Raw genomic sequence first — 26730 nt, 5'->3', positions numbered from 1 at the left:
AAGTGTGAGGAGGGAGGGATAAGCAGTAAAAATGAAAACAAAACCTTTTGAGCAAAATACTCCACAAGTCTTTGGATCTTTCTGTGTATAGCCTGAGATTTATCGTATTATTCTTTCTCTGGAGATCAAACCTAAAAGCATAACAACCTAAAAGCATAACAACAATTCTCCTTCTGAAGACTTCAAGCATCTCCAAACGGAAATAGGCACACAAGCAGTCATTGGTTGCAAATATTGCTTCCTAGGACTGCCCACAATGCTATTATGTTTGCCACAGGAAACAGAATGTGTTTCCTCTATGTCATCTGTTTATTTGTTCTTAATGATTCTGTGAGAGATTGCCTTCCAGGTTTTGATTTTTTTAAAGTTTCATAACAGTTACTTAATGTGTTTTTGCAGTTAGCATAAGTATCACACCAGCCAATGATTCTAATATCTATTTTGTTCTGTTAAAATTAATGCTTTAAAAATAATGCTGTTTAATCATAATTAACAGTACTTGACCATTTTATTGTCCCCAATTTTGACTGGCCAGATGTGCTAGGAACCACTATTAAACAAGATTAGTCCAGATTTTCTTCTACATAAATTGTCTTTTTGGGGATGTATTCTTTGGCTGAGTTGCAGTTGTACTGCTCTAATTTTTAGCTGCCTTCTGCTGGACTGTGTATGTGAGAGGCAAAGAAATGCATCTTCTTTCTCGTCTAATGCATCCTTCCCAACCTGGCACTATCTGGATGTGTTGGACTGTAATTCCCATCATCCCACTGAGCACAGCCACTAGCCAGGTTAGGTGGGGATAATACAAGTTGCAGTCTAACACATCTGGAGGGTGCCAAGTTGGAGAAGGCTGAGCTGGTGCATGATACAAAACCTAATATATGCTCAGACATTGCTCATGCTAAAGCTATGCTGTTGTAAGGCTTGTTGTGTATCCTTAGTCAAAAGAACAACAGTTGACTACAGAACAAACAATGAATGTGTGAAGCAGAGAAGGTACACACACATTCGCAGAAAGGTGTGCTTTTGTGGTCATGGAGTGATCTGTGCTGTAACAATAAGGGCGTTACATGTTCGCAAATATATCTCTTAAATATTGGATGGCTCTTCAGGCATCTGTTTTGAGTACATTTGACCTTTGTGGATATTGTTGGTCAGGTACCTTCAGATGTGTTAGACTACGACTCTCACATTAGATGGTGAAGGCTGATGTAGGTTAATTTGGGTTGGGCAGAACTGGTATATGGAGGAGCCTGGCTTTTGGACAGAGAATTTAATGTGATTGTTCCAGTTTTGTGTTTCTGTGTATTATTACCATGCTTTTAAAAGTGTGTTTTTTCATTCTAAGGGTCAAAAGGGTTGCCATTTGAAGAGAGAATACAGTTGGCAGTTATCTGCTGGGCACACAGGGACCTATGCCTCTTTTATGAAAAAATATGTAATGTCATATAAATTGACTTTTAAAAGGTAATCATCTTTAAATTATTCTTGCAGTCTAAGCATGACCAGTAACTGCATACTACTTGAGTCACTGGTTTGGGAAAAGAAGGGTTTACTCCTGCTTTGAATATGCAAAGACATAAAATCCCAGGCTTTGGATATTAAATCTTTCTTTTTCTGTGTGTGCCATTAACAGATACCCCAAGGGGAACATCTTCTTTCTTTATCACAGTGAAAGCTAAATTTAATTAAACAGGCTCCTCAATCCAATTTAACCTTTCTAGCAGTGCAAACTAGAATTAAGAATTTTCCCCAACAGTAATCAGCATGTTCTGTCTTCTCACCAGTTCCTTCATCCCCCTCAGAACCAGTTTTAGGAGTGTTCAAAGCTACCCTACAGGTTTCTTTTAGAGTTAAATACCCAATTATCTAGCTCAGAAACAACCAAATCTTGCAAACTGTTAATGACCTTTAAAGGATTGTACAGTTTTGAAAGGAAATACAGATTGCTCAACCCCACATTTGCAGAAGTTAAAGGAGTTTCTGATTTTAAGCTGATTTTCTTAGTAAATCTCACAGCAGTTATTGGGATTTGTCAGGAAATATGTATGTATAGGATTTAGACAATTTAAGATAAAATCAGCCCAAATTGCATTTTGTAATATGATTTCAAATGTTTTTTACAGGTCTGTATTTTTAAAATTATCCTTCCACATTCTCAAAACATTACGCATTTTGAATTCTCATATATGCTACAGGGATACTCTTTAGATCAGCATTTTGCCTTACAGCCATAGCATACTTTTCCTAGCAACAAGGTCAGTGCTTTAAATTTCCTTGCTGAGTTTAGTAATGAGAAGTGTGATCATGGTATCATTATGCTACCATTGCCAAGTAGACTACAGTTAATGCACTCTATATTCTAGAGTTGGGTTGTCTATATGTTGGAATTTTTATTTTATGTTATATTTGATTTTGATGGCAGTGAATCCAGAGCAGTGCCAGTAGAGTTCCTACCTCCTTTTCCTTGCTCAAGCCCCTTGAGTCTCTCCTTCGGTCTGGGGAATTCTCTGAAGTGGCATCTAATGTGGTGTGAATCTCTTGTGCACGCTCACGTATGCCCTACTATTTAGGGTTAGGGACTGTCCAAAATGGCATGTAGAGTGGTTCATGGGCTGCAGTTGGGCTGCAGTTTGAACAGCAGCTGGAGGAAATTAGAAGATTGTCTACTCCTTATTTTATGTTAACAAAAGTGCTTTCTGCTAGCACAAATGGCTCACTGGAGCTCACCTACTGGACTAAGTGAAGCTTACTGCCAGGTAATTATGTATACTATTGCTGCCTTAGGCTCCTGACATCTGGCATCAGGAGCCTAAGGCATCCTGGCCTGAAGCAGATTTATTTGGAAGCTGGTGCCATAGATTACATTTAATATAATAAACCAGTCCTTTGCCTGCTTATTCTAAAATACAACTCATTGAGTTTGTTGAAGCTTGCTTACCCATATGTGTGCATGGAGGTACAGCTTAATGTCAAAATCATTAACCATTGTAAATCCTGTTGTGTCCATTGGCATTTATGTCCAGTTATATCTGAAAAGGATTGCAGGTTTAATTGTGTATTGAAACAGAATTTAAATGCTGAAATTGTTAGAAAACCCAACCACTTGGACTCACTGGTGCTTTACTAGTAAATCTAAATATTTCCTGGATCCTCTGATTATTTTATACATCATGCCATTGCTTTGTCATTGAAACTGCTTTATGCAGTCTGGTTTTCTCTATTCATCCATTATTTTCCCCTTTTATATTAATTGTCTTTGGCAATGTGCCTCAAATGTAGAGGATTTAATGTGTAGCTTTTAGACAAAATAGAACCAGTAGTGAAATATGCTAAATATTTTAATAAATGTAAATAAATCTTATGGTACACCAGTAAGAGAAGAGTGTAATATTGTCCTCCAAAATGCTCTTGTCAAAAGATTTTTAAGTGCTTGGCAGTTCCAACAGTGCTACAAAGAAAAGAGTCATTTGAAGGAGAGTTATTGAAGTCATTTTCTTTCCCACTTTTAGAGCTCTCAGAGCGCAAGAGGAGGGGGTGAGGGAATATTGATATTAATTCTAAAGCATCACACAATTGAAAGTGTCAAGTATATCCTGGCAACTCTCATGGGCCTGCCAGCCATCTATTGCAATTGAATTGAGCTAGCTGTAGGCACAGGTTTTACAGGGTTGCTGCTCATATTAGTTCATTTACTTTTTAGGATTTCCTTTCAGTGGCTGTCCAGAGTTGGTTTTTCCCCTCTCACCCTCCTCCTTTCTTCTTCTAGAATACTTACTATCCTAATGGTGATGGACACTTAAGATGGCATTTGAGGATTGCATTCATATGTTTGTCATGTCTGAAAAGACCTTTGCCAGACAAAATGGAAGAGTTCAGTTTATTCCATTTCCACTGTGCTTTAGGGCATTGCTGTAAATGCAGTATATCATTCCTGACTTGTACCTGGATGCAGTGTTGATAGAGGTCTTCACAGTATTAAGGAAGGACAGAGTTTGTTAACCTTTACTATAGCAATGGCTATGTTGGGTTCCTGTTTACCACATTATTTCTGTTCATAGAAAAATAAATCCAGTTTCATTTCCAGAATGAATGAGAGAGAGCAAAAATTAAAGCTTAATCCTGACCAGACAGAGGTTCTCTTGGTTAATCAAAAAGCAGATCAAAGAATCAGGTTACACACTCCCTGAGGATCTGCTCAAGTTTGAAAAAAAATGGCATGGAGGAGAACCTTGTGGGCTGCCTTGAGCTCCTTGCAAGAGAAAGAAAGGTGAGCTAGAAATGTAATATAAAACAACAACAACACACCTGAATATGGCCCTGAACCTGGATGCCCAGGTTTTGGCAGTGTTCCCCCAGCTGCCTTCAATTTGTTTTGGTACCTAGGGTTCTTTTTCAAAATGCCAGATGTGCCCACAACCCAGAAAAGTTTGAGATCTTTCATATACCTCTTTGCTTTGTTTTGACTACTGATTCTAAGATGAACACAGAAGCATAAATGCATGAGAAGACTGTTCCTTTCCTTGGTTTGACCTCAAGTTCTCAAGTCCTACCAGCCAAAGAGCAAAATAGAGTCTTTGCTGTATGATCAGCATGGACAGATGTAGTGCCAGCACTTAATTGCTGGCACAGATGGCCAGTTTCCACAGGAGCAGTGGTTCACAAAATGTTACTCAGCACTGCTGCTGAGATGTTTCAGGCTTACCAAATTGTGAGCAGGCAAAGTGCCATCCATTCAATGTCCATGAGCATAGGCAGCCAAATGGCTATCAGCTCTGATTATGAATAGCCAGGAACAAAAAACAAAAGCTCCTGCAGCCACACAGAGTAGTTTGGCACTCTTAACATTACCTCAGTGAATAGCATCTTAATACAGTCTAGGCAACAGGTTTGGGTTTTGTGAGCCAGGGTTCAGCTGAATGTTGGGATACAAGAGCCATTCTTAATTCAGAAGAGTGACTAATTCATCTGTAGCAATGAAAAGGCAAGCAGCGTTGCATCATGTCAAAGGCCAAATAGTTTCTTTTGGCAAGAGCTTTTGTAGGCTACAGTTTACATTGTCAATGGAATGGGCTAAGAAGATGTTGAGTATACATATGTCTGTGTGCTGTGCACCTACATGTGAGAGACGATGTGTGAGAAAGAGGGATTTGAAAAAAAAAATTAATTGCAAAAGTAATATTCACTGATAAACTTTTTAGTGTGAATGAACTGCAGATGTTGCACTTGCACAATTATACTTGGTGTAATATTTCCTTTACTTCCTGTGTTGTTCTGACTTGACCACAGTTATCCATGCATTGTTTGTGTCATATTTGAAGTGTTGTACTGTGTTCTACTTGGAGCTATGCTTGAAGTATGTCTGGAAGCTTCAGTGGGTACAAAAATGCACAGTTAGGCTGTTAACTAGAACACAGGATCAGAATGATATGACACCTGTCCTGAAAGACCTATACTGGTTGCCATTGGCTTTCTGGGCTTTAAAGCCCTGAACAGCTTAGGCCCTGGCTATCCACCCATCTTGCTGTAAACCTGCCAAAGTATTAGGAGCAATAGAGGCTCTTTTAATGGCAGCATTACCTACAGAGGATCTTTGTTTGTTTGTTTGCCTGCCCTTTTATCTTCCAAGTAACTGAAGGTGGCTTGCATAATTCTCCTCCTTCTCTCAATCTTATCCACACAACAAAAACCCTGTGAGGTCAGTTGAGCTGCAAGTCTGTGACTGGTCCAAATGCACCCAGTTGACTCCATGACTGAGTAGGAACTAGAAGCCAGTTCCTACTGAGTCCCAGTCCCATGTTCTTAACCACTGCTTTTTATTATCTCTACTGTTGCAGGGTTTTATTTTTTAATAAAGGTGGTACATAATAATAATAATAAATACTTGATCCTTATGCAGATTTTCCAGAAATGGTGACAGATTTCTTAATTGCAACATGACATTTCTTGAGCCAGTTGTTATAAAACGGGTGCAGAATCACCTTCAGCTTGAGGACTGAATTCCATTTAAGAAAAGCTGTTCGGGGCCACATTCCAGTCGTTGGTGCTGGGCTGAAGGCAAAATGGTGGAGCCAGAAGACCAAAACTATAGGCACGATTTATCTTAAAATGTTTATACTTGCCAGTAACTAAGGCTTAAGAGAGACATTTCAGCCTTCCCAAACCTGGTGCCCTCCAGAGGTGCTGGATTGCAACTTCCTCCATTCCAACCAGTGGCCTTGCTGGCTGGGAATGATGTTCATTGCATTTCAAAACCTCTGGAGGGTACCAGGTTGTGAAAAGTTGATTCACAGCGCAGCAGTTGATCAAGAGATGAGCAAAGACTTCAGACTACTGAGGCCGTGCATCTCCACAGCTTGTGCTTCTTCTGCCTTCCCATTTCAGGCCCATCTTAGTTGATGTAACATCCAATAGCTCCTTTTCCTCATGTATAATAAATTGCAGGATCTAAAATACACTTACAGTAAAGTAAATATGCAGCCTAATATTCCTTATCCAGCTAGTATGTTATGGTTTCCCCACTTTATGAGGCAATATGACATGGTCACCGGGATGTGACAGAATTTAATCTGTACACTTCTTTTGGAACATATATTTTTATGTAACTAAATGAAATATCAAAGCATTAGTGGCAGAAGTATGTCAGCCTGAACTGAGTTGGGTGCATGATGAATTAGTAGTCAGAGGCTGCTGCCACTCATCCAGATGTCAAGCAGCTGTGCTACTTCAAAAGCTGCTGAAAGATTTTTGTATTTATTTTCTTAAGGAGAGGGCACAGTAAATTGGGAGCTGGGTGAATTGTGTTGCAATTGAACAACTCCTTTCTTGTACTTAGGATTACTCCATGTTGTGAATATATGCCCCAGAATGGATCATGTGTTTAGTTTGGAGTGCAATGTAATTATTATGTAACCAGGCACAGCAAGTTGCTATTGTTTTCAAGATACTAAAAGGGTGAGAATACTCACAGGACTTTGTTTTGCCGGTAAGCGGAGTGACTGGTTTATGGGAATACATTTGTCTTGCTAGAGCTAAATGTAATTCTGGGTCACTAAAAGCCCCATAGTAATCAGTTGTAATTTGGTGTTTACCTTAATAATGAAAGGGCACTGTAGTTTACTCTTCTTGTATCAGCATAAAAAAAAGCTGACAGGATCAAAAATAACAAAAAGGCAAAAGTAACATTTAACAAACACTTGCATGCAGAAGTAGCATTTAGCAAGTGCTTTATTCAGTGTGTATGTGTTCTCGTATCCTGATGGGAATTCTGCACCCATATTTTTTAAAAACAGAGAAAAGAAAGAATGGATCTGTAAGAATTATTTTTAAGTGTGTCTCAGAACAGATTGCAGTATCCCCATAGGAATGTACTCCAGCTTCAGAGCAAGTGATAAACAATTTCTTCAGTACCCGCTGAGCAAGTATTCTGCTCAAATAATAGCCTAGAGGGTTTGGCTGAAGGAGCTGCCTGACAGATATCCTTGGAAGACACCGGGCACAGAATGAACTCTGAAAACAAAGATAAATTGGAACACCCCACCAATTTAGAATGCACAGGAGCCGCATAAAACAGTTCAAGACTGGCATGCAAAGGCCATGTGCTGTATTGAAATCTGAGGTTAGACAAAGGTCTCAAAAACGCAGTGGCTGGCTAGGGGCAAGTAGACAGCAGCTGGTTTTGTTTCTGGACACAGTGGTGACTCATGCATAAGTGTACACATTACTCAGTGATTTATCACTCAGTGATTTACAGCTTAATGTGTCAATTCCTAAACTGAAAAATACTATGCTTGAGGCGATGACAGGTGATAGGAAAGCTCTTTAGACTTTAAGATATGAGCTGTTTTACGCATGTGTCATCTCAAGATGTTGCAGTCATTGAGTGTTGGAATATGGTTATACAAATTCATCTTAATCATGACTGTTGGAGGGTTTCTTTTAGAATAGGCAATTTATGGTCCTCCAGATGTTTTGGCCTACAAGCCCCATCATTCACAGTCAGCATAGTCAATTGTGAGCCACTAGTCTCCTGCTCTTAATAATATGTAATAATCGGTATTGAGTGTTTCTGGTAGTGAAACTTTTTATATCTCTTGAAGCTATATCTTCTCAGTAAGGTCAAGGTTAAGAGCGAAGTGTATTGCAAGCATGGCAGACTACACACACTTTCACCAGCTGCAGTCTTTTATAAGATGCTTGTCAGAAATTCCAAACTGCTCTTTTAAGTTGCCCTTGGTTTAAAAGTAAACTGGGGGAAAGTCTCTTGAATTTGTATTTTGAAAGCTATTGTACCAAATCCTCAGGCTGTCTTTTGAACTAAGGGGTGAGGAAATTGACAGGTTTTGAGATACTGTTGAGTATGTTCTGAAATACCGACATCAGGAAACATTTCCGTAAGCATATGGATCACTTGTAAATGTTGAGAATTGTATGTTACTGGTTAGGAGTCTAGGTGGAAATACAGGAATGATTGAAGGCATTAGTTTTCACCCTGAGAAGATTGTCCTTCAAGTTCTATTGAAATCAGTGGCATTTCCTAATATGAGGGTGTTTGACAAAGAATCAGAAGTTTCATCAAACAACATAGCTAGCTACAGTTATTACACTGCTAACTGCTAACAGGTTTAGGACTAAGGAGTTGATATGAAATCTGAATGTAGACCCTTTGGATAGTCCAGGTACTTCTTTTTGTGGCACTTGGGAGACAAAAATCACCTTTCACCCCTATTTGCTTCAGCTAATCTAGGCTGAATAGTTCTTTCAGATACTGTATAGGACCAGGTTAAACCCTTTCAGAATCCATCCCTCTGGTGTCCACAGACTTCCTTTAATGCTCATCCTGGTTCTGCAAAACAAGTCAAGAGAAAGTCTGTGAATGCGTACAGACCCCCAGTTACACAACCAGCAACCTATCCTATCAGGAGTGGCTACAGGATATGGAAGAGGGGCACTGCATGTGGGCACACCAGCCGCCATTTCCAGTGACCAGCCTTCTTCCATACTGCTCTCAGTGGCAGTGGAGGTGTGTGCATGGAAAGGGAGCGCTGTGAGCAGGGGTGCCAGCCACAACCAATTTCTCCTCTTGCTGCTGATTCTGGTGGTGGCATACAGGGGAGAGGGACACTGCTTGCTAGCACGTGAGGCTTGATTCCTGGTGAGTGCCCCATGAATGATGAGCATTTTTACCAAGAAGACAAACTGCAGGCAACTGCAAAGCAGGCCAAAGTCTGGGGAGCTAAACCCAGGGAATCCAACAAATCCCCACACCCAAATGGATCCCTCACACATCCCTAAAATGGTTTCTATCTTCTCCTTATAGTATCCTGTTCAGATACTGTGTCCCCCTGTTGGTCTTTGAGCATTCCTAACCTTGGTTTGAATATCCCTTTGATTTCTTGGATCTTCTGAAAAATGTCTCCCGTTTTTGCTCTTTGCTTTTGTCTGTTTCTGAATGTGCATCCTATGCACACCTTAATGTGGTGACAGTGTTTCAGACTGCCAGAGCAGCCAAAAGCTGTGGCACCAGGAGGCCAGTCTTTCTCAATGGTGATGTCTTTTACTTGTGGAGGATTATGGACTGATGGCAACTTAGAAAAAAAGGACCATAAGTGTTTGGTACTTGGAGTCATAATTTGTGCTTTGTAGACTTTTCATTTTGTGTCATGTCTTTGAAAAGAATAAAATATCTAATTGTTTTAGTTTGCACAGTCTAGTAATCAGAGAAGAACTTAACACTTCAGCTCAACAGAAATATGAGCATTAAATAAAAGTTACCAGATGCTAATGTCTGTGTGCCAGCTGGTATAGAACAGTAGTGGGAAGTAGGAAATGTGGGTTCATCTCCCTCTGTGTTTCTGTTGGCATCCTATCTTGATAAAGGAGATAATTCACCAAGCATAACTACTAGACACAATTTATTCACTTCAAAATCAAACGGGATGTTTTAAGGAAAAAGACCCATTACACATGTAGTCTGCCTTCCAACATCTAGCACAAAGAGCATGTGGCATATCATTGCACTGTGAATTTCTTTCCTCTTTCGCAAATGGAGAGAGGACAAGAAAACATACAGTTCAATGACATTGTGTCATATACAAGGAAGTGAGATAGAAGAGGCTCTCTTAATACATCTCGTTTGGCTTCTTCAGTCCCGATGATTTTTAAAAACCTGCCTACAGTCATAAAGATGTATATTACCATTTGTTTCTTTAAAATCTTGCCCTACGTTTGGTCTATGACAGGAATCAAAGACAACTCACACTTGTAGAGCACATACACATGCACACAAAAGCAAATATTTAAAAAATCATTTAAAAACCAAAGTTTGGAGGGCCATAAAACTGAACCAAAAAAATCAATAGTAAGAATTTTCCATAGTATTAGTAAAGATTGGACATCCAAATCATTTTGAAAGTGTGGTGGACTGCAAAGATCTTGATTTGCTGAAGGAAAGAACGAGTAGACAGAGTGGTCTTGATAACATCCCTTTGGCAAGAGAATGAGTGCCACCAGAGATAGGGTTGTTTGATTGATTTACATTTTATAATGCCCAATAGTGACAGTTCTCTGGCCATGTCAACCATAAAATGCAACATGATATAATCTAAAAGTTCAAAACTACAGTATAAAATAAGGACCAAAATTAAAATATAGCAACAATATAAAGGTTTAAAATGCAGTGACATGGCAAATGTTGTAAAGTTAAGCACTGGTTTCCAAGCCAGCAGAATTTTTCCTGAATGTTTCTGGGTCCCACAAGGATGCAGTGACATTTTGAGGAAAGAAGAATGGGCTGGAGGCCAGCATTTGGCTGTGCAGCATGCCCGACTACCTGGTAAAGGATACCCGCAACTGCTTGGAAAGCTTTGAGAAGCAAGAGTGATGGGGCATGTGTAGCTACTGTGGAACAGTGGAGGTGAGTAGCAGGGCAATGGACTGGGTGTGGGACCAGTAGGATGCTTGTGAGATGGCACAGCAGTTGTGGGAGAAGTAATTGGGGTAGGTCTGCATTTATACTTTTTTTCTTTGAGAGCTATTTTCCTAGCCTATTAATGTTGGTTGAAAAGAGTATCCGGTTAAAGTATCATGTAGTTCCTTCGTGATTATATTATTATTAAGGGATTGTGGAATGCACTGGATGTGTCAGCTCCATTTGACTGCTTTGTTTTGTGATTCATTCTAGAGATTCGGGCTCAACTAATAGAGCAACAGAAATGTCTGGAGCAGCAGACTGAGATGAGGGTGCAGCTTCTTCAGGATCTGCAGGATTTCTTTCGCAAAAAGGCAGAAATAGAGACTGAATACTCTCGCAATCTAGAAAAATTGGCAGAAAGGTTTATGGCTAAGACAAGAAGTACTAAGGACCATCAACAGTACAAGTAAGACAAGGTTCCCTATATATTTGATAGCCCTGTTTAAGTGTTGCAATCTCAGTCTAGGAGTTAGCTGTTTACCTGCATGTTTACTTTCCTCCAGCTGGCTTCAAAAAAGATACCTTGGTTCTTCAAAATCTCATTTTCTTGTGATGTCCAACTAGTTAAACTTTGATTTAAGGGCTTTCCCCAGATTAGAATATGAAACAAGGATGTTCCCCACTGTGTGTGTTTGTTTGTTTGTCTGTCAGAGAACCAGGATATCTTCACTGAACCCAGATGTGCAAGGAAAGTGTGCACAGGCACATGGCTTGTTCCTGGTATAACCTTGGGTTCATGGACCAAGATTATATGAACCAGCCCTCTGGTTTTATTGAGGGAGTTATGTTGCATGTTGCTGTTTAGTAGTCAAACAGCAATAATTTATTTATTTGTATTTTGAATTTTAATGTCCATAATGACTTTGGAATGTGTTGGTCCTTCCCAAAACATTGCAAAATAGCTTGATTAGCCTTTCATACACAGAAAGGTGAAATGGAACTGTTTGCGTGATATGACAGTCCACCATTTAAACCGAGTGTGTTTCCAGACATTGCAGTGGGAGTGTATAAAGCGGAAGCTTGTTCTACTTTTTGTAAATGAGAGTTCCTCCTCAGTCTAAATGGCATACATTTTGCAAGGGAATGTGGGGATGTCCTGTCTCTGAGTTACTTCCTGTGTTTCAGTTGCTTGCTACAGCTGCGAACTGGAAACACTAAAACAGACAATCCTTTATTCCCTATTGTTTGTTAACTTCCTGCATGGATGTGAATGAGGTTGACAAATAGGAATTGCCATATAAGTGCTTCTGTCTCACATACTTGTTTTTGTTTTATTACTTACACCTGAGTTTCAAATGATACTCTGTTTGAAAACTCACAACCACTAAAGAGTTCTCAATCCCCTTAAATATGCACTGAAAGGATACCCTTTACCATTCTTTTATCATCCTGATTTTGAGTGTCAACGAGTCCATTGGATTTATGCAATTAAATTGTGTATTTTATTAATTGTATTGTTTCCATTGTTTTTATTATGTTTTTTGGTGTTTTCTTGTATTTGTATTGTTATGTTTATTATGAATTTATATGGATTTTGTTGTTTGTGCTGTTTTTTTCCTTGTTACACTAATCATGGATTTCTCTATTGGTGTCTAAGGCACTTTTTCCAGGGAGGAGTGGTGCATGCATTTAACAAATCGTAAAACTGGTTGAAGTCATGCTTTTGTTGAAACTGGTAATACGCTTGCAGCAAATTACGTTAAATATCTGTGTTTACTAGGAAGGACCAGAATCTGCTCTCTCCAGTAAATTGCTGGTATTTACTCCTCAACCAAGTCAGACGGGAAAGCAAAGATCATGCAACCCTAAGTGACATATATCTGAACAATGTCATCATGCGCTTTATGCAGATAAGTGAAGATTCCACTAGGATGTTCAAGAAGGTACTTTGCTATTATTTCCTATGAAAGTGGAAGTGGTTAAAAGGAACACATTTTAAATAAATACTCTGCAAGAGACTTAGTTCAGCACATTACTAACTACATTATGAGATTTTTTACTGTAACTGCAAGAGAGAAAGGTTAAGAACTTTTTAAGTACAAGAACATACATTCAGTGCATGTCTTTATTAAATGCTATGTTGTATTTTCTTCAAGAAAGGGAAACGTGTTTATAAATGTAACCTACCGAAGTAGAAGAATGTCTTCTTTTCTCTCTAAAACTACTTAAAAGGAATTCCACACTTGATAAAGTATTATGAAAAACTTTAGAACCCTGTCACAATTTAGTGGCAAGAGGAGATCCCTGTGTGAGAAGGAGGAGGAGTAGCCTGTGATTTTCTGTATTCTGTTGCTTGTTACAGCTACACAGCAATATGAGGTGCAGAGCTGTGTATCTACCTTCCTTTCTTGAATACATGCAAAAATAAAGTATAAAAATCTATAGCAGGTTGTTTGTTTGTTCTGAGTGAGTTATTATTAGAGAAGCAGTAGTTAGCTCGTATGCTCTGATTAGAGGAAATATTGGTTAGCTGTTAATTTTGTTTATTGCCCAACTTGCAGTGAGGTCAAAGAAAAGACCATATCATGAGCTTCCATGTCTTCCAGAGTTTAATCATTCTCTGCCCTTTTATATTATTCTGTTTTCCTCTTTGAACCAAAGGAGTATTTTTAGATGATGGGATGTCCATCAGTCAGTTAACCATAACCTAGTTTTTAAAGTTATTTTTGGCTTTTCATTTCTGTACAGAAGGCAGCAGAATAAAAACTGCTTGGGCATTTCTGCTGGGCTTTCCTGCCTCCACCCAGCTGTCAAAGAATCAGCCCTTGAAAATTTGGTCTTCTCTGTTCAGCTACATGTAAATTACTTCACAGTTGAAGTCAAACATATATTGCCTGTGCCATCTGTCCTCACTATAAATTCCTTGTCTTCTTGATTACAAACAGTTTCTAACAGCATGTAGAGTATTTGGCTTATGAATTCACAGAAAGGGAGAGGGAGATCCTAAGCATGCAAGTTATATTGAACTCAGTGGGATTTACTTCTGAGTAAACATGCTGCAAATCAATGAAAAGTTACCTTTTGGAACAGCTTTTGCTACGTATTTAATACTGCTTATTTTCCTGTTAAGGAGTCTAATAATGCTGTTTGATGAGGGAGGTAAAACAGCTATATAATCCCTTCACATTTAATTTAATTAGGATAAGCTCTACTTTCAATTAAGATGTTTACTGCAATTGCACTATTAATTCTCTGTCAGTAATAAACATTTCTCTCTTTTTTTAAAGGGTTAATTAGATTAAATCTGTCTCTCTTCCATGATTAGGATCTGGGGAAGAGACATTCCTTCCATTTGCTCTCTAGCCAGAAATGCTGGGAGGTGCTCAGTGCCTATAGGATCCAGTTAACTGGAAACATTGTCATCTGCTTTTCAGCATGACTGCCAAGGAAATCTTCATCAAAGCTTTTTGATTATATGAGAAATTAGTTTTCCACCATGCTTAAATAGATCCTTTTCTTGAGCTTTTAGATTACATACAAGCTCAAGGAGACCCTCCCTCAGATGTAGTGATTCACTATAGAAGTGTGTAGTCTTTAAAATCTGTGCCTACCTATAGATAGTATATGAAGTTATTGGTTCCAGGAAACTGAATTGGGGAGAACTGAATGTATCTGTAAAAAGGAGAGAAGCGGGCAAATATTTGCTATTTGGATATTTGAAACAGCATATACAGCTTTGAGCAGTGGTGGGAGACTTGTAGCCCTCCAGATATTGTTGGACTACAGTTCTCATTATGCCTGACTACTCTCCATGTTGACCGGGATTGTTAAAAGTTGGAATACAACATCTGGGGGGTCACAGGTTGCCCATCCCTGCTTTAGGGTTAGTAGTATGAGGTATATGCAGTGCATATTTTGATATATATCAAGGTACAGAGCCCTTTTCAGAAAGGCAGTAGCTGTATTTGGAAGAAAACACCTAGGAATAATTTAGGACATAGTGTCCTAGGTATCCATTATTGAAAACCTGAACTTCATATTGCAGGACCCTTTCAATATAACAGGCAAGAACTAATACTCAGTATCAGGAACCCAACTATATTCCAGTATTCCCCTTTTTGCTATTCCAGTGTCTTTGGGCTGTATTAGATTTTAAGTGTTCAGATTTATTCAGCAGCCAGATAAGTGAAGCTCACAATATAGTCCTTGTCTTGGCTGTCACCCGTGAGGTGAAGTGCTGATGTCAGGGTAGCATGGAGTGATGGAGAGGCGGGAGCAGCAGTTACATGACCTCTGCATTAGAAGAATTTTAAATGCATTTCAGCATGGCACTGTCTTCAGGAGCAAATAGATCTGCCTTCCAATTCTGATTCTATTATTGTTCTACTTATTGCAGCAATTCACTTAGAGCATTTCCTCCACAGCATCTCAGGCAATGATTTTGTGTCAGACTAATTTTCTGAAAAACCACAACTGTGTTTAAAAGATCCTTCAGCTGTTCATCTGTGTCACTACATGTAAATTATCAATAGGTTTCGAGCAGCTTCCGTGATTAGAATTTAGGCATATCATATATGAGCATGTAAGTAAGAAGCTTCTCTTTTAGATTATAATGTTGAGATCAATCAGGGTGTTACAGCAACACTGCTCTTACAAAATGAGAGATGGGATTCTTTGAAAATGAGAAGAGAGATTTAGTGAGAATTAACTTTAATAATTTTTCCATCTCCTCAGAATTACCGATCTCATCTGACTTTATGCTTCAGGGAGGAGGTTTGCCACCATTTTTCCTCCTGCTAAAAACTGTTTGTCACTCACATGATCTTTGGTGCTGCCTAAACTGTGTGATGTCTTAGAATGTTCAGAAACAATTTAACTATTTGAAGGATGAGATACAAAAACTGTTGCTGTTCACAAGGACCAAGATGTTTTGAGAGACAAATTTTACAAAGACTTCATCAAGGGGAGAAGAACTATATGGTATTATCAGTGGGTAAAATGCAAAGGCAGGTAGATAAGCAGGACAACCTAGGAAACGAAGTGTGACTTCTGTGTTTTGACTTAAAATCTAAGCAAAGGTACAAAGTGATATTATTTATTCAAAATATGGTTTAAATTGTACATAGACCTGCCAGGTCCTTCATTGAAACTTTGAATAGTGCTACTTCTAAATCTCACCATTGCAATTAATGCAGATACTGAAATGGCATGTGCACACTGAGGGTTTTGTACAGTTTAAATAAAGATGAGGTGAAAATCAGTTGCTCTTGGCTTCAGGCCTCATCTTAACAGAAAACCATTATTATTACGTATTTATACATTATGTATAAAACACTAAACAGTCTAGGGTCTGGATATCTAAAGGAGCATCTCTTCCCATGTGCACCTCCTTGGACCCTAAGGTCTTCTAGGGAGGTCCTTCTCCAGGAGCCATTTCTAAAAGAAGTAAGGAAGTGGCGACAAGGGAAAGGGCCTTCTTGGCTGTGCCCCCCAATTATGGGATTAGCTCCCCAAGGAGGTGAGCCTGGCACTGGCTGATTGCTTATACGGGTGCCAGGTTTAATTTTTTTATTTTCCCAACATTTTAATTGTTAAATAACATTACTGGATTTTATACTGGTTTTTAAAAATCTATTTGGTCATTGGCATGGTGTGATTTGGTTTTATTCTTTTATTGTATATTATTATCACTATTTATTGTTCTTGGTGATAGTCATCTAACTATCCTGTGATACATTGTATGTATTTTATGTTTATAGATTGTTTTAATTTGTACACCATTCTGAAAGCTAATCAAACAGTTAAGAAAGCCCTTAAACACAAAAATGAATAAATTTCATTTATTCATACATACATTAATTTCAGCTAGTAATAGTAACTTGTAATTCAACATACTTATAATTTTTAAAGGTTATTAAATCCTGAACATTAGCAGTTTGGGTTGACCCCTTATTTTCTAATAAACTGTTTAGCTATTTAATTTAGAGCCCTTTTTTTCCTCCAGCTGTATTTTTGCCTGCTCATCACTACATCTTTATGAATTGGTATATTGGAATTCTGTCAAAATGCCTTGCTTATAATCTCCGCTGTGCTAGCCTTCAAATGCAGATATGTTTTGGTTGAAGGATGCATCAAACATGTCTTCAAACATTTTTAGGGCAAAAGTTGTGATTTTAAGATGGGAAGGAGCATTTTTTTCTGTGTACCTTCTTTCATGGTTGTTTTCATTAGTCTCTTTGCTGTTGCCTCCACTGTCTCTCTGGTCTCCTTGTATGATCCCAACCAGCTAGACATTACATAGTAATGTTATGAAATCACAGTGCTAGGATAAACAAAGCCTCAGTACCCTCACCCTGAATGGGTGTCAGGAAGAGAAAACACAGTCCTATTATCAAAGCAGCCTCTCAGAACTTCCTGTTTTGCTGTGCTGTGGTACATTTAATTACCCTAGGGTAACAAAAGGAGGAACACTAACTCAGTTGCCTTCCATAAGAGGGCAGAAAAATGGGAGGTGGGGGGACATTTTCCACCTTCTCAAAGTTTTTGTGAAAAATGTAATCCCCCTTATTGGCTCAGTTCTGGTTTTAAGTGACTCTTCCTAATAATTTCTCTTTAATTACAGAGCAAAGAGATTGCATTCCAGCTTCATGAAGATTTAATGAGGGTTCTTAATGAGCTTTATACGGTAAGCATATTGAATTGGCTTTGGTGGAAAGAATGGTTCATTGAAAATCCATTTTTACATATTTTAAATGTTTCTAATTGAGTTGACATGTGATAGAACAATAACATGTTTTAGTTTGTTGACAACTAGACAAATAGGGCTATTCATTTAGCCTCAAAAGAAACATTCTTCTAAAACTTTCTAATTGCCTTCAAAACTCTGTGTGCTTTTAAAACCTACCACATGCTTAGCTGGAATGTGGTTGATTTCGGCCTAATTATATGTAATGCATTAAGTGGGTTGTTGTAATTTACACCTTTATGGTGCTGATGATAGCTGTCCTAAAGCATGTTTGTAGATGCATTTGGTCTTACGTATTTCTTTTAAAGCGCGTACATTGGTAAAAGGTTTTTTTGCTAACTTTAGTGGAAGGAGAAGAAAAACATTAATATTTTGCATATTACAGTATTGTGCCATTGACCTTGTCTTCCTCGTGTGTTAGCAGACTCTATAATTGCCTGCACTGGAGTAGCTTACTCCTTGAGAGGGCCTTTTTGAGATGCTTGACTATTGCCAAAGCTCAGGCAGAGCCTTTATGCTTGATGTGCTTTTATTTGCTTTAAGGGCTTATAAGTAGAAAGCAAAGCATTTTATTATAACTGCTATGTAGCACACAAATCCCTATGACCATAAGTCAGTGAATGTCAAAAAATGAAATCTATTATTTAAAACATCTTGGGTGCTATTTCTCTTGTGGCCTTCTAGCTGTTTGTTGCCCTGAAACATATTCCACAGAGATAACTATGACTAGGCATTTAAATAGTTCAAAAGAAAGCTTTAAAACAATTTCTAGGTAGAATGTTGTTGTTTCAATAAATTAAAATACAATTTTAAAGCCTAAAATAAGCTGCCTTGCAGCATTATGCCAACAGCTTGCATATTTTAGAAAAATTCACAGTGATTGATTATAATAATCAGAGAGCCAGTATGGTGTAGTGGTTAAGAGCATGGGACTGGGACTCAGAGGATCTGGGTTCGAGTCCCCACTCGGCCATGGAGCCAACTGGGTGACTTTGGGCCAGTCACAGACTCTCAGCCCAACCTACCTCACAGGGTTGTTGTTGTGGGGATTAGATGGAGGAGGAGAGATAATGTAAGCTGCCTTGAGCCCTTTGTAGGAAAAAGGCAGGATATAAATAAAAAAAATAATAATAATAATGCCATAAAACTTTGATCCTTTTAATTGGTCTCTTTGACATTTGAGTATCTCTTTTTTGGGTTATTGTTATGAAAAAAATGAAGGATCTTGACCAGGGTAGATAAAAATAGATGATTTTTTTAAAAATCAAAAAATCAGATTTTTAAAAATTTGAATCATATTTTATTTAAAATGTTTTTAATTTAAATTGAAGTTTAAACATAAATTAATATGAATAAATACAATGCTTTTAGAAAAAATTCTAAAGATAATTTTCTATTTCTAGTCCAAAGGCTATTCATCATGAAATAAGGGTTCATTTTTAATTATGTAGCATGAGGTTCTATATACAGAGTTGCGAAAAAGACCTTAATCCGATTGTTCCTTTGCAAATCTATGTGCACAGAATCAACCCCTTACCTCTCAAGTGTTACATTTCCAAACATTCAATGAATAGAAAAAGATTGTTGGAAGTGGAATAGATCTGTACAAGAAGCTAAGTGTGAGGAGGAGGAACAAACAGTAAAAATGGAAGTGAAGCCTTTTGAACAGAATACTCCACAAGTCTTTGGATTTTCTTGTGTAAAGCCTGAGATATATTATTTTTTCCCCTGGAGGAAAAAACCTATAATGGCAGTAGGCCATAAAAGAGACCCAGTTTGGGAATATTTTTAAAAAGTTTCTCTACCCGCAGAAAGGCAAGCATATGTGCAAATTATGTAGAAAAACTTGATTTAAATCTAGTCTTACTGACGTGATTTAAATCAAATCCACCCTGATCTTGACAAAACATATAAATTAATATTGCGTATTATACATGCAATGCACACAAGTTGAAATTAAAAGTTGGTACATTTAATGATAGATAAACTGGAGAAAAGGACAATCTGTTTTCGTGCTAAAATTCTGTTTGTACTAACAAAAAATCCTGTAAGCTTGACATGTGTCAAAGTTGCAAGATGTGCAATGTGTGCAGCCTGTGTGTTTTTGTATTGCAAATAAGACTGGGTGTGGTGCTGACATAGTAACAGCTGAAAAGTGGTATTCATAATGCTATGATTAAATTTAATTGGGTCTCTACCTTGAAAGATCAATTTCTGTTTGTAAGTATTGCTTGATGTGCTTTTTCAGTCAGCTGTGTATTAACAGACTTTCAAATAGGCATGATTTTCACATGGTTACCATGTAGCAGTATTGCTTTTTCCATCTGGGGGAAATTGTCTTATTTCTATAGGGTGAAATTATTCTTTGTGGACCAGTAATAGCAAGATTGATTTATCCAAGAAAATCTTAGCTGCTTATAGCAAATGTATGCTTATATAGAAGAATGTTGGACTGCAGGATAGTCTTGACAACCTGTGCAGTCTTGGGGAACTCCTGTGCATCACAGAATGAAGATGCAAATATAAGTAGGGAGATCTTGCTGTCTTTACTTCCACTGAATATTTGCAGTAATTAACCAGAGAAGCATGTCCCAGTTTGCTTTATTGTACACTCAGTTCTGCTTTAATATACATATTTGCATTAATATATAAAATATTATCAAATAGCTGTCCATATGGATAAGAAAGTGGTTGCCCTGCTTGTATGCTTCTGTGTGACATTATCCATGAAAACTATTCAGAGGGTTCATCTGGTGCAGAATTAGGTGGCACAGCACTTGAGGGCATAATGCACCTGTGCACCAATTCTGCTGTAGTTCACAGTTTTAACTTAAATGTATTAATTCCTGAACATCTCTGGTCCTAAGTGCCACAGGCACCATTTCCTCATCTGTGTCCTGTTACTATAGATAGCCTTGCTTTGTTGACTCACTTTTAAATGAGATATCTGCATGTCTTTGTTGTTCCATCTCTTTCCCTGTTTGTTCTGTCCCTTCTAGAGCTCACAAAATCTGACTTTGAAAGAAAGCTAGAACATTGGCACAATATCTCCAAGTGTAGATGAGCAATAATAACAGCTGCCTCATAGCTTTTCTACCAGGCAGCATTCTCCATTATGGCCTGTATAGGTCATTTAGCCATTTCCTGGCTAGATGTTCTGTTCCTTATCTCTAGGGATGAACTTTAACTCTTCCCATTCTAAATGGTGTCATCTTTCCATGTATTTATTTCCCCCCCCCTTTCTCCAAAGTGTAGTCCTAGGGAGACCCTGTGCAGTAGGCAAGCAGGAGGCGTGTTTAACAATTGTTCCTCAATGCCTTGGTCCTACTAAAAATCTTGCGCCAATGTTTGGAGCTAAGAAAAGACAGCCACCCATCTGATTAGAAGGTACAGCATTAGAGTTGTTACGCTCCTTATAGTTTGAAGCTGAAATACAGCAGCTGGGATGTCTGTGAAACATGTTATGTTTGGTGATACCATTCATCTAGAAGTATAACAGTGCCAGAGTCTTTGAGAGATGTTGAATCCAGAAGCTATGCTGGTGAGATCTTAAATCTCAGCAAATATTATTGCATATCAGAGAAATGATCTGCAGCTACATAGACCATGAAACCATACATATAAGCACACACATACACTCAACTATTCTCAGAAAATATTTACAGAAAATCCCTCTTATAGAGCTTGCTTCATGTAGACGAAGAATGAATAGCTGTTGCTGCAACATTGCTCCCTTTGCTCCCTTTCTTGTGCTCGATTAACAAATAGTTCCCAAAACAACCAATTTTTAAAATTATTGAATCCTGATTAGCATTCAGGAATGTCATAGAGCTTGGAGTCACTGTATGAGGAAACAGATTAAAGCTTTTAAGCTACTGCAGTAGGCTGAGAAGAAAGGTTTTTAATCTGTATGCTTTCATAATATACTGGATTATTTTGTCCTTAACTGTCTGTCATATGAAACAACATAACATAAAATGTTGGTTCAGATGAAAACAGATAAAAATACACCACATAGGTAGTAAACTGTCAAAGGACTGCTCCGCTGGAAAGAAGCAGTGCCAGTGTGCTGATAAAAATATCTTTTGGAATCTTGGTTGAATTATTTAATGTAAACCAAATTAGTAAAATGGATCCTTTCAGGCATATATTGTATGCAATGATCAGTGAATGTCAAAACACAAAGACTAGTCCAGCCTTTAACACTAGCTATTCATATAGCCTTTGGTGCACCTTGTCCGAATGCTGTTAATTTGTGGTGCATTATTAGATTGGAAGTAGTAGCAATTACTTTCTATTCCACTTGCTGTTGCTTCTTCAGGGGCTATGTAGTTAACAACTGAGTGCTTTTTAAACTGAATGAACTATGTTCTTTAAACAGAGTGCTTTTCTCTTTTTGCAGGTTATTAATTATTATTTCTTTCCATTTGGTTTTCTCATAACAAACTACTTCTTCAAAGTTAGGCAAACTTCTCCATTCCAGTACAAAACTGACTGTATAGGCCATGATCCAACAGAAGCTACTGCAAATCTTTTCTCTTAAGATTTCTGTAGAAGTTCAGAGACAGTGTAGCATTTGGTGTGCTTTCATTGTGCCTGGAGCTCTCCGCCTAACCTACCTCATTGGGTTGTTGTGAAAAAAACAGAGAGAGGAATTATGTAAACCACCACTGTATTGATAGATGTTTTACATTATTTATTCGATAAATTTTGTTAAATCGTAGATTGGTAAATTGTTTTCATTTGTATTAGCACAGAAGGAAGGGAGGGGAAGCATTTTTAGGAAGAAGTCCATTTCATTGCTGCATATCATTATCTCATTTTTAACTACTTCATTTTTACATAATATGATAATGATAATGTTTCAGTCAGCTAGCTGAAATCAATAGACAAATGTCAAATGCTTATAAATAAAGAAATAGGTCCAAGAACAAGAGGCCACTGGAGTCTAATGTGATTCTCACCTCCTTCCAGCATGAAAGACCTTTTTGAAAAATAATTCCTTTCGCTGAAGGATATTTTAAACAGTTAAAAATCTCACCTTGTCTGAAGCTCAACATTCCATCATTTGAGAAAGACTACAGAGATATTTTGTATCCAGCAGGATCCAACTCCTCATCATCCATATTATGTAAACCATGCAAATGGAATGGAAAACTTTCTCCAAAATCCATGTCTGCAGTTAATTCTAAAGGCTGTTCTGTGTACACCTGTGTTCAGACAAGCATCCAGATATGTTCTTCAGATGTTTTCCTTCATTCTTTTATTGCTCATGCTTTTAATATGAAAAAACACTTTCTTTTGGAATTTTTTTGAACTTGTAGAAATAAAATGTTTCTCTAACCTAAACCTAAATTAAAGTAATAAGTGGTGTGAGAGCCAGTGTGGTGTAGTGGTTAAGAGCGTGGGACTGGGACTCAGGCGATCCGAGTTCGAGTCCCTGCTCAGCCATGGAGCCAACTGGGTGGCTTTGGGCCAGTCACAGATTCTCAGCCCAACCTACCTCACAGGGTTGTTGTTGTGGGGATAAGATGGAGGAGGAGAATGATGCAAGCTGCCTTGAGCCCTTTGTAGGAGAAAGGCAGGATATAAATCGCAATTTAAATAAATAAAAAATAAGTAAGTTTTACATAAGTTTCACTGCTTTACATATGGTCAGATTTGAGACAGTGAAGAAGCAGGAACAAATGGTACAAGCTCAGGTTGCAGCAGATAAACAAAAGTTCATGTAGATTTTTATGTGAGGAAGAGAACCTGGAACTCAGTCATCAAACTGTATTAACCATCTGAGCTCTGGAAATGACAAAAACAGTTCTTCTCATAAAACATGACAGTGCAGACGGACGTCCATTCATCATTCATTCATTCATTTCCTAGATTTATATAAATCTGCCCTTATTTTAAAATATCTCTAAGTGGTTTACAAGAAAACATTAAATTACATCACAGTGCACATTAAAATATAAATTGCACAGTACTAAGATATTCATATAAACATGAATAAAAACATTGAAACACATAAATACAGACAAGCTGAGTTGGCAACATCGTGGCTCAGGAAAAAAGGGGTGCTTTAACTGGTACCTAAAACTATTTCTAGTTGGTGCTTCACTGATACCAGGATGAAAACATTTTCATAAATTGGGTACCACTGTGAAGAAGGCCTGTTTCCTGATGCTGAAAGATTATTTATTGCATTATTTATTATTATAGGTTAGATTTTTATTTAATCCCTAAACAAATTAAATCCCTATTTAATCCCTATGGGATTTCATAGATAGGACATTTTGGAGGGCTTTCATTCATAGAGTTCCCAAAAGGCAGAGACAATTTGATGGCAAATAGCAACAACAGAGATTTACATTTAAGTATTTAAATCGCATTTAAAATACTAAGAATACAGTTTTAATGCAGTTTCAATTCAGTTCCAACAATAGGAATAATAATAAAGGAGCAGTGAAATGAAGCAAGATTTCCATGTTAGCCAGGAAAAGCCTGGCTTAACTCTTACACTCAAGTTGTCTCTCTGCCAGTTTCATCATGCAGCGCTCTCCAGAGAATGATGGATACCTTCAGTCTGCACAGGTCTGGAGATGGTGCTTGGGAATGATCATGTCAATAGCCTGTTGTGTCTCACCATTCTTTAGTGCAGATAGAGCCTCAACAGAATTGCCGGTTCCAGTTACTGAAAATTTCCGCAGCACTTTTAGAAATCCTTGGAATTCCGTAAGTCGCCAAGGGTGGACGACTTCAATGGGTTCCTCCCTACCAATCCCACAGGAGGGATTGGCCCTGCAAGAACATCTCCCTCACATCCAGAGGCAAAGACTAATTAAAAGTATGCCCTGCCCTCTGCTCTAGACTAATGGTAATTTGAGACAGCTCCATTGCTGTCCTGGAGGCTATGATGTTCTACCAGTCAGGTTCACCCCAATGAAAATGATGATGTTTCCCAAGACCAGTGATTATACTCATTCATTTTACACTGTTTATCTATTAAAAGCAAAGAAAGCTTTGTATTTCCAGTAGGTGAAGTACCTGTCACTACAAGGAGAATTGGTACACTTTTTGAAAATAATAAACTATTTAAAATTGAAATATTAATACAAAGTTCAGTTGTACAATTAATATAGTAAATATGACAAGTATGTCTAATTACGCATGGTAGTTTTCTTTTACTTTGCTGCTTATCAGTAAGGTTTTTTATAATGTCTTCAGCACCTTTCTGTCTTGCCTCCTTACCAACTCTTTGTTCCAATCTCACTATGTTTCACCAACTAGCACTGTTTTCTGAGATAATTCATAAGTCTACTAAATAAACTCCTGGCTCTTTTCATTTACTGCCAGTTCAGGAGTACAGCAAAATTCAAAGGTGTAATTTGTAATAGAAAACATGTTTTAAGATTCAAATTGAAGCTGTTGAAATAATGGCTTTTTAAAGAGTCATTACTCTTTTACACCCATCATGGTTGAGAGCATGATATTGATAATATTGTCCACATCTTGGGTCCAAATTTCTTTTTGCAAGTTGATTTCTTCTTAATTGTCTCTGCTACCATGTCACAATGTCAGGAACATTCTAGAATTTAAGACTGTAGATGGTCTACAACCTCTTGTCAAGGGAAGATGTTTTGGACTCCTAGACGTGCCTTGAGCGGTTAAAATGGTGATGAAAATCCCATAACCAGAACATGAGTGCAGTAGCAACTTGCTCTCTCCTGTTCTTGTTCCCTGGTGATTGACATTCAAAGGCATGGTGATTCTAGAAGTATTACATTTTTATCACAGTTAGCAGTCATTTTAGTCTTGGCCTCCTGTATTTTTTCTGACCCTCTTTTAAAGCTCCCTAACTTGGGGGCCATTGCTAAATCTGTAGCTAATTCTATGAAAAAAATAAATAAATCCTGTTCCACTCTTCAGCCTCATAGGATGACTCCAAGTTCTGGTATTATGAGAGGGAAACAAAAACTGTCTTTGCACTTTCTTCACAGCATGCATAGTTTTATGCACCTCTATTAGTCCCAAACTTTGAAAACTTTATGTGCAGAAAAGTTCCTTCAGTCCCAAGAACATTTTGCTTCTGCTTTTCTGTACCTTTTCCAGCACTATCCTCTTTGAGGTGCAGTGACCAGAATTGTATAGTATTTCAAGTTTGATCAAACCATAGATTGGATAAAGGCTTTGCAGTATTGGCCATGTTATTCTCTGTCATTTTCCTGATGATAAACAGCATAGAATTTTGACATTGAGTCAACATTTTCATTGCTCTATCCCTCATCAGTCACCATCAGCTCAGTTCCGATCAACATAAATCGCTAGAGAATCCATCTAGGATTAGTGCATGGCATACAGATTCATAAATAAAGATATTTTTGCCTCACTGTGCATCTCTTTACACTTTACACTTCAACCCCATTTGCTATTTTAATTTGACAACTAACTCCTAATTCCAAACACTGGGCCCAGCACAGATTTTTGAAAGCATCCCACATCCCCCATTGTGAGAACTCTCTTTTCCTGGTTTTTCCTTAGTTACTGAACCCTGCATTTTCTTCTCACCTATGACTGCTGAGTTTTCTCAGGAGCCTTTGATGAAGGACTTTGCTTTCTATTTTTTTAAAAAAACCTTGAAAGTTCCAGCTATGCTACATCAACTGGACTGTTTACATCTTTAGAGATTTTATTTAAAACTTGGTTTTAAAATGCTGTAACCTACTCTAGAGTGCTAAAAATACAAGAGGCAATCAGTAAAAATACTTAATAGTCTTCATTTTTTTTAAATCTCACCTTTAACTTCTGTCACAGGTCATGAAAACATACCACATGTATCATACAGAGAGCATCAGTGCAGAAAGTAAACTGAAGGAGGCAGAAAAGCAAGAGGAAAAACAAATTGGCAGGACAGGAGATCCTGTTTTCCACATGCGGCTGGAAGAAAGACACCAGAGACGGAGTTCCGTGAAGAAAATTGAAAAAATGAAAGAAAAAGTAAGAAACAGTTCATTACCTATTTCATTTAAAGTGAATGACATAGTTTTAAAGTTCCTTTGAGAGTGGGACATTGTTTTGTAGT

General features: G+C 37.9%; 1 protein-coding gene across 3 annotated transcripts in view; it reads left to right on the top strand.

The window, feature by feature from the left end:
* SRGAP1 (SLIT-ROBO Rho GTPase activating protein 1) overlaps positions 1-26730 on the top strand; it is a 111436-nt gene that overhangs the window by 47092 nt on the left and 37614 nt on the right. For all 3 annotated transcript variants that reach the window (XM_044423022.1, XM_044423024.1, XM_044423023.1), the window contains exons 2-5: positions 11183-11378; positions 12693-12855; positions 17535-17597; positions 26463-26645. In XM_044423022.1, coding sequence (XP_044278957.1) covers positions 11183-11378; positions 12693-12855; positions 17535-17597; positions 26463-26645 — 605 coding nt within the window. The remainder of the gene's footprint in view (positions 1-11182; positions 11379-12692; positions 12856-17534; positions 17598-26462; positions 26646-26730) is intronic.

The sequence above is a fragment of the Varanus komodoensis genome, unplaced genomic scaffold, assembly GCF_004798865.1.
Source record: "Varanus komodoensis strain SLA01 unplaced genomic scaffold, ASM479886v1 scaffold13_1, whole genome shotgun sequence".
Lineage (NCBI taxonomy): Eukaryota > Metazoa > Chordata > Lepidosauria > Squamata > Varanidae > Varanus > Varanus komodoensis.
Note: the sequence above shows the minus strand (reverse complement) of the source record. Positions and strands in the feature narration are given on the sequence as shown.